The sequence below is a fragment of the Octopus bimaculoides genome, chromosome 2 (assembly GCF_001194135.2).
Source record: "Octopus bimaculoides isolate UCB-OBI-ISO-001 chromosome 2, ASM119413v2, whole genome shotgun sequence".
NCBI classification, from domain to species: Eukaryota; Metazoa; Mollusca; class Cephalopoda; order Octopoda; family Octopodidae; genus Octopus; species Octopus bimaculoides.
Genome location: NC_068982.1, coordinates 27,139,582 through 27,149,000, shown reverse-complemented (window position 1 = coordinate 27,149,000; position 9,419 = coordinate 27,139,582). Strand labels below are relative to the sequence as shown.

The 9,419-nt window shown below is 34.4% G+C and overlaps 1 protein-coding gene across 1 annotated transcript in view; it reads right to left on the bottom strand.

Annotated features, from left to right (window-relative positions):
• Window positions 1-1,184: 1,184 nt before the first annotated feature.
• LOC106868267 (sulfotransferase 1B1) overlaps window positions 1,185-9,419 on the bottom strand; it is a 14,133-nt gene continuing 5,898 nt past the window's right edge. The window contains exons 2-4 of the mRNA XM_014913453.2: window positions 4,826-4,923; window positions 3,906-4,071; window positions 1,185-2,928 (exon numbers count right to left, since the gene is read on the bottom strand). Coding sequence (XP_014768939.1) covers window positions 2,816-2,928; window positions 3,906-4,071; window positions 4,826-4,923 — 377 coding nt within the window. The 3' untranslated portion in view covers window positions 1,185-2,815. The remainder of the gene's footprint in view (window positions 2,929-3,905; window positions 4,072-4,825; window positions 4,924-9,419) is intronic.

Sequence of the window (9,419 nt, the reverse complement as noted above, 5' to 3'; positions counted from 1 at the left end):
ACACACACACACACACACACACACACACACGCATACACACATGCATGTATGTATGTATGTATGTATGTATGTATGTATGTATGTATGTATGTACCTATGTAAGTATGTATGAATATTTATATCCTCACAAGTCTTACAACCATTGTTGCAAAACGTTTAATATTGAATGATGGACAGTTATGGCCAATCCACATTTTCTTTCAAAAATATATTCGATTTGTTGTTGAATAGTAAACTTACTGTCCTGTATTTTGTTTTAATTGTCTGGGTGATTATTAAATAAGAAATTGTCATTTAAATATATTTTTCGGCTGATTGCTGAATAGAAAATTTTTCTTTAAAAGAATATTTGTTTAGAAAGGGTCTCCCTTAAATAAAAATGTTGTTCATTTTGTTTTTCCTTTTTCTTGCTGACTAAATAAAAAAAAAATTATCTATTTCCAATCATTGATAACAGCATTTTCCGTATTATCGGCTGGCGGTTGAATCAGATCCACCCTTAATAATGCAATTATTATTATTATTATTATTATTATTATTATTATTATTATTATTATTATTATTATTATTATTATAACTCATGTTTTAACTCCTGGATTTTTGCATACGTAGCCGACCTGCTGTCTTCAGCCTACGGTACCTTGCTATCTGTTCTTTTGAGCTATCAAATATTTTCGTGATGATTTTGGCCGTGCCAATGATGGAAACCTTTTGCAACAGCTTAACTGGGCATTCTATTCCCATTTCTTTTATATTTCTCTTGATACCTTCTGATACTGTCCCAAAGGGCCCAACAATAATTAGCATTGTGTTCACCTTCTTCATTTTCAACCGTCGAGCTATCTTGTATTTAAGAGGATTGTATATGTCTAGCCTTTTGCCTTTCTTCTTGACTATTCGTGGGTCAAATGGACACGCAACATCAATTATAGTGCATATGTGATTTGCTTTGTCAAATTCGTCAGCTCTATTGCAGATTCGGCACAACGGAGACATTATTATTATTGTTATTATTATTATCATTATTATTATTATTATTATTATTATTATTATTATTATTATTATTATTATTATTATTATTATTATCATCATCATCATTGTTATTATTATTGTTGTTGTTGTTATCGCTGAACGGACATATATTACGAGCTTCAGATGAAAAAGTAAGTATATTTAATTATTTCTTTTCTTCTTTTTTTTTTACCAGGAGAAAGGCTTTAAGATGTTTGAGCATCAAGTACATTATCCTGGAGAGAACAAAATATGGTGCAAGGTACCCAGCCCTGGGGGAAGAGAAGGATGCTCTAACAACGATTGATATAGTGGCAAATAAACCCCAGCGAAATTTTGAAAAATATTTTGACAATTTTGTAAGAAGACATCAGATTTTAAAATATGACAATTATTCAGGCATCTATGTTTGTAAACACAGACATTCATACATTTACAAACATAAATGACAGAAGCATAAACATTTACAATGACAATAACAACAGCATCACATGTTTTGCTTGTTTGGCAAACGTGTGTCACAGATCAGCTCCGGAAAAATGCCAATATGGGCGAGGTATGTTACAAATGCTAGTGCTTCCTTGCCCGAAGAAGAAAGTAGCGCACTCCCATGTTTCGAAAAATGGATGGGTTTCCATATACCTTCAAAGAAACAGTGAAAAGAGAACCGGATTGATGTGTAGCAAGATGTACTCCATCGGCCAGACTATAGCGTATGGAAGTATATGCCAGTTCCATAAGACTGAGAATGAAGGCAAAAACAAAAGATAGCTCGCTTCACACATTCCAAAAGATGGCACTGTAATAAATGGGAAGAAGTTATACAAGAGTCACAGTCAAATACATTTGTAGAGACGTTGACATTTGGCTTTTTGTCATCTTTGCGGCACAGTACAAGGCAAGCACGAAAGTAACACGAGTTAGCATGTGGGTCAGTGTGGTCTTCATAAATATGCCGGTCACATTGAATCCCGTAAACTACAATGCTGATGACAAGACTGGTAGCGCAGCTCCCAAAGGCAAAGCTGTGGGTCTCTTCACGTTTTGGTTTAGACCGAAAATGCTCAGAGATAATTTTGGAGAACCCAGTTTTCAGAAAGTGTCTAGACTCATGCAATCTAATTCTAACTAGGTGGATACTTTTTCCTCGTGTGTCTCTATGTGTGTGTATGCTTTGCTCTCATTTGTATTTATTTGTACAATTTTGCAATAAGAAATCTTCACATATCTTAATATATTGTATTACTTTCACCCTACTCTGTATGTATGTATGTATGTATGTATGTATGTATGTATGTATGTATGTATCTATCTATCTATCTATCTATCTATCTATCTATCTATGTGTTTGTTCATTTGTTTGCATGTACATCCCTTCACATTTTGTAACTGCGTTTGTATTATAAAGTTTAATATTGTATAACACGTTTAATATTTAATATTGTCCTCGTGGCCCATAAAGGCTTATTATCATTGTTGTAGTAATAGTAGTTGTTGTTGTTGTTGCTTCTGCTGCTGCTATTATTACAAATCTTTATTATCATCATCCTTATTATTATTGCAACTGTCTCAAAATTATAATCCTTACTTTTGTAATCGCATTTTTTAGATAATTCTTATCATGTTAAATACTTGGGAAAAATTTTTTGTTGTCAATGTTGTCACCTATACATAGGATCACACTAATATATATAAATATATATACCATATCCAAATGCTATAGTTCAAACAATACCTCCACAATTAGAGTAATGGTAATTAAAACATATGTCAGTCGTTCTACAATATCTTTAAATTTCATCTTTTAAATTGTGAATTGGACTGGGAGATCACAGTCTTTCATTTTTTCGTCCCATATCCGGTCAAAATCTTCGTTCTGAGCCACAGTGAACCAGTTTTTCCAATCTCCAACTTGACCTGAAAAAATTAATTTTAAAAAAAATCAAAAGAGAAAAATAATTGGAAAACGTCATGCTAGGTTTAAAACTCGAAATAGACAAACCAAAAATAACAAAAAACAAGCAAACAATTGAATAATCTGATCCATTTATCGTTGTGTATATTCTATTTAAAATAGTATTAAAAAAAAATAGAACGACTGATTATTTTTCTTTATACTATATTTGATTTGTTTATTTATCCTGTTATCAATAATGGTGCAAAGTGTGGTGCAAAAATTTGCTATGAGGTTTCGATGCTAAGAATAAATCACGTAGTACCTTGGACACATATCTATACCACATTCTCGGTTCACTATTTGTAGCAAGTCAAACGACCACGGATAAAGTTCCCCAATGACTTTCGCATGTTATTTATCTCTGGGCAGATTTGATCAGGCAAACCTATGCTTCAAGATATTCTAACAGCGGCTAGCCCATCCTTTATTTACATATTATATCCAGGACTACAGTATCCAATGTGTCCTTTTATCTTTTTTTAAAGCTGATTTTAAAAGTGAGAGGTCAAAATTTTGGAAAAACGTTTTGTTTGCATGAAGTGCTTCCACATCTGACCGTAGGCCACCATATTTTCCCCATGCATGGTGTATCTAAGGTCAAGCTATCCTTTATGAATTTTTGTTTTCATTTTGTTTAATTGCGATTTGGTTATTTTTTTAGCTGGTCGACCGACCGAAAGGAGGACTTAACTTTACTTCGTATCTATCCAGTTTAGTGCCCGGGAGCATATCTCTGACTTGCAAAGAAATAATTAAAATTTCCAAAAAATGCATTAGATCACTATTCGTAGCCGTTGCCATTTTGTCGGTTTCCTTCCAAGATTCAGTATTTAAGAAGCGGAGTCTCTATTTCAAAATCAGGTGAGAAATCTTTAACTGAGATATTTCCTTCGTACAAATTCACTATTTAAAGAATAACAGATTTCAAAATGATTACCTTTCCTATAAAATGACATGTCACCACGTAACTCGAAAGGTAGCAAGTTGTGCTTCTCCGCTTTCATCTTTTTAAAGCTACATTCATGAGCAATGGCCTGGCACAATTCATCGGAAGCTGGAATTTCAAGGAACTTTGCTATTTTCTTAGTCACTGATTTCAAGTCCTGTTTTAAAAGAAAACAATTATTATTTCGCACAGAAGACAAAAACAGTGTATATATATATATATATATATATATATATATATATATATATGGAAACAGTACGACCTGACTCCTTAGGAATCTAGCGACGATATTGTACTATTTATTGTTTATACTCTCTTAAACACTTTTTGCTATACTAACCACCCATCATGCAAAAGGAATCTGGATTATTTGCTCCGCAGAGACCATGTACCATATGTGTCTCCACTAAACTGTAGAAATTGTGATTGTGGGTTTGTTGGATTCGGCAGTTCATAACTACAACCTTTATGTATCTTTTGACATACGTACGGATTATTCTGTGCTATAAACATGAGTAGGAAATCGATGTTGACCTTAATGTATCGCAAAATTTATTTAGCAGAAACAAATGTCAAAATATAGACATAAAAGATTTTTCTAAAGTAACAAGGAAGTAACTTGTGTATTATGTCTCACAGTTATCTGCCTTGGATGACAGGTGGACAGCTTGAATTCTTATGATATGGATTTGTTTGTATTGCAGCGAATCATAAAAATATTCAACAGTGAGCAATGATTTTCAAATTAGCTTTTGTGATATAATAATAAAATGTTGCAGTCTCTCTGTCAGAGGTTCGGAACCAATTATGAAAAGTGGATTATGTGTGCGAATGCGCGAAGTGTATGCGTAAGTGTACCAGATAAAGACGAGATAAAATTTGAATTAAAGGGCCAAAGCTAAGTTACTTACCAATTTCGCGTCTTCATATGTCACCCAGAGAACATTTGGTCTTCCTTTAGACCATTCCCACCAGGTTTTATTGTAGTTGAACCAGTCACCATTAGGAACTGAAAGAAAAGTAATGTTTTGTCAATAAATAGTCCCAACTTTTAATAGTTTTGCCAGAGGATAAATATCAACATGACCTTTTTAGCATTCTGTGTTACAGTGTGAGGAAGGGAGGAGCTTATCGTCAAGCTACAGATCTGATCTTTATTCTTCAACCAGAGGGGACTCAGCTAACGGCACCCTGCGACCAGATGGCTGTGTTGAACAGGGAAATGTACAAAGTTTACAGCGAAGTTTTGGGAAAGCTTTCACTTCATCATGTGGAAGGAAAAAGGCACGGAATTCGGGAGCAAAATGTAAAAAAATTGAAAGTTTTGGGGAAAAAAACTCTTTGGGAATCGTAATATGAAACACAGAAATACAGAAAAACAAAGAAAAAATGAAAGCAAAAACAACCAATAGCTTGCCCTTTCTTTTCCCATTGAAGCAGTGATAGCTGTTCCAGAATTCTGCCAGGTTTCCTAGTCAAGAACAGGAGTGGTCTCTTCAATAGGCTTTCATACCGTTTCCGTCTCCAACATTTCATTCATTGTCTACCTCAACCAATGGTAGAAGACACTTTACCAAAATATCATGCAGGAATAGTAGCGAAGCCACACAGCGATGTCTGCACAAGAGCTATATATTCAAAAAGATATTCTCCAGCATACTAAAGTATTTGCCACTCTAAAAATCACTGTCTTATTTATCGTATGTGAATATTGATTTCCCATATTGACACAAATCCACACTGTTTGACTATTTGCTTTTGTTACCGTAATGTACTTTTCACATTATTCCATGAATTTTCAGGTTGTACATAATTTGGTCTATTTAAAGTAGCATCTTGTTAATGTAACAGCTTGGATTATCACCAGAAAAACAGACATTTTTAAAATGTCAAGGACAGTATACGACTATTAACAACACAATGGGGTCAGTGGTTAAAACCAATGATATTTTATTCGATGATATAGATACGACATGCTTGGCTGTGATTTTTACGGTTAGCAAGAACGAACTATCTGGACACTAATGATAACAACAAACAACAGGTTTTTTTCATCTAAACTAGGTATGGTGAATATACTAAAAGCTTAGGCGATGATGAAATCCCTGGAACTTAAAACAAATGGATTTTAGCTGTATAAGAGCCGTTATAAAGTTATCAAATTCTTCCCCTAAAGTGATTGATAATTGTTGAAAGTATCAGATTCTTATTACATTAAAATTTGACTAATTTAAAAAAAAAACATTTTCGGAGATTACGTGAGTCTGCTCGTTTTTTTCTAATTTGATAAAATTTGAAATATATGACAGAATATATAAAGACGATGTGATTAAAATGAGATTCTTGGACGGCATGCAATCTCAATAGAATATGTATAAAACAGTCGTCCGAAGCTTAATGTTTGTATTGAATTCGTTCGGCAGTTTGAAATGATTTCTAAATTTCAGATGACTGAAACAGAAAGAAAGATAGTGAGAATGATATTGATGATGCCTCTGTCACATATTGATAAAAAAGTAAAACTAAACAAAGACAAATCTGATTATAAACGTCACTGCTGTTGAACTTCGTATTAAGTGTGATGGATGATAACATTGTCACATATTGATAAAAAGACAAGTATAAGTTCAATTCCAAATGTTGCTATTGTTTAAATTCGTATTATGTGAGGAAAAAGAATAATTTTCAGGGGGCATGTAAATTTTTATCTCATCCCTTAATATAAAATTACACTTTTGTGAATATAAACATGCGACATCAATATGTCACGCATTTAGAACTTGCGTTAAGTATTGGAAAAGAATTACAATAAAATAGTATGTAAATCTATAAAAAATGTTTGATGAAATTATAAAGGAAAATTCTGTAAAATTTTAAATTCTCATAAAAGCAAAAAAGAATGCAATGGTCAGTGTGAAATTCAATTTCTTCCTTAAAATGCAAATTGGCATCAACATTCCGGTAATTAATTATAAGGCTCCAGAACTTCTGGATGATTTTAAATAAAGTAAAATTGATAACATGTGACCCATAATGAAAACAATTTGATATATGACGCATCAAAATTTTAGGAAAATTTGTCATAGTAATTTTAAGGGAATGAATAAGTCGATTACATTGGCCCCCAGTGTTCAACTGGTACTTATTTTATCTTCTCTGAAAGGATGAAAGGCAAAGTCGACCTCAGCGACATTTGAGCTAAGAACATGTGCTAAATATTCTGCCAGCTCATCGCCTCAATTTGTCATATTAATGGAAATTGGTGAGAGAAAAGAGTTATTCAGAGTCTATTTAGAGACTATTCACAATACTCGTTAAAACAATTCGTCAAAGCAAAACTCAGGCATAACTTCTATTGAGGTATACTTTTGAGTTGTTGGACAAGCCTTTACTCAGGAGACTTCTTAGTACATTTGCTTAAATGGGTAGACACATACAGTCACCAATGCGAATGTTTTATGACACTAGTTTCACTTTAGTTTCGATATAGAAGAAATGGTGGATCGCAACGAACTAGATTTATATATCAAATAAGAGGTAATACAATTGTGATTCTTTAGTGTATATTAGCTCCTTCAGATCAAACAAACGAAGTCACAAATAACTGTCTTTTATATCTGATAGTGAACAGAATACAGAATCACACACCTCTCCTCTGCGCTGTTGAATGACAGTCCAGACTCTATAAAGAACTTAATTTGGTAGCTGACTCAGGAACAATTATAAGAAATGATGTAAGATGCATTACTCGAATAGCGAAAGGGATTTGTTTCCGAGAGATGTAACTGTTTTGCTAATATTATTGCATGCAGTTTGTCACTTGTACATGTTTGATTCTATTTAAGGTGACTGTTAGTTCGATATAATTTCTTGGCCTGGCAGTTAAAACTTCTGAGCGTAAAGGTTTACTTGTATTGCGACTATATTTAGATAACACTGTACAAATCTACAGCTAACAAAAGCTTTTAGCGGCGTAACTGGAGTGAGTTTGTATACAGTAAGAAATGAAATTTGCACAGGGACTAAGCACAACAAGTCTTTTCTCTTGACTCCAAGACGCTCGCAACGTTGAATGTATCTTGGAATTAATATTCAATAAATAGATTTATTATAAGTGTGTTTTTTTTTTTTGCAAAGACAATATATTCTGAAGTAGAGCAGAGAAGGTAATCCATTTTCGCTTTACTATCATTTATTTTCATATTTATCCCGCGACTTAGAGTATAGCTCTAGTATCAGGGAAGACAGCTGGTGATCGGCTTTTAATTCTAGCAGAGCATATTCTCACTTTATTTCCACCTTGTCGATGCATAACCCGTTACATATAGAGAAAACAGACTGTGGCTCTCCCAAATAAACTAAATACTGATTTCAAAATGAGTGTGTAAAACGCCCAACAGTGTTTTGCACTTACCTAAATAAAATTTTTGGGTATGTGGGTATTTTGGATCATTACTGTGGATTCCCCTTGAGCAGGTGACCTTGATATGCACCTTCTTCCCCACATTTGTAACATAGTTATTCCATCTGGAAGCTTGATTAGTCGGGTTGCGATTCAAGATCTTGTTGTGTGGCTTGAATTATTAATTCTATGCCTTGACCCCTTCAGTTTTGTTTGTGGAGTTTGGTAACTTGTAGGATATTTATGTTACTTTCCAGGTCCAGCGGGACAGCCACCACTATCCATACGACGTCTATCTCTGGGGGCACCTTCCCAATTTTTATTTTTGATGTTCGTCTTCCTAAATAAGTTGGTAGTAGCACTAGTTCGGTGGTTTTTAGTGTCACTGAGGAATGTTCTTTAGCTTCCTTTCCACATAGGTCCTTCCCGATATGCGCTGTAGGCATTATTCGATTAGTTCTTTGAGGCGTGTTCTATTTTCATGTTTTTAAAGAGAGAGTTTTGTATGTGATCGTTTTGCACAAAGTGTGTTGCGTGATTTCATGGGGGGGGGGGTTTAGACTGACATTGTTGTAGGCCTTCGTATTTTTTCAATTCTTCCATACTAAGGTTTAGCTTCTCTTGATTAACTTTTGCCGCCGACACGAGGCCGCGACTTTCACTATTCATGGTTTTCAGGTATTTATCATTAGAGCGACTGGTATTGGGGGCGTTAGTACTTGAAATAATTGTATTTTCTTTCGTAACAACCGTGTTCTCTTCTTCTCTCTCTCCACAACGGAGAGCCTCCTCGTAAAATCCAGATAGTGGGGCGTAGCCTTTCTTCAGTCTTGATTCCATATTCTAGAAGGAAATTTGCGTGTCGGGAAATGTTGGTTTCTCCATCACACTAATGGAGTGGCAAATCTCCCCCAAAAGAGCGAACCTTCCACGTTCGGTGAAACTTCAGCCGCCAAGCGGATGCTGCTATTAAAGACTCTGGCACTAATGGTATTGTCTTGCTGGTTTTGGGGCACATCCTTTATTGAGTTAAATACCTTCCATCCTGCCCTTATTTTCTTTGGCATTTCAGCATCCATATCCCGGTGTCGATGTATATATAT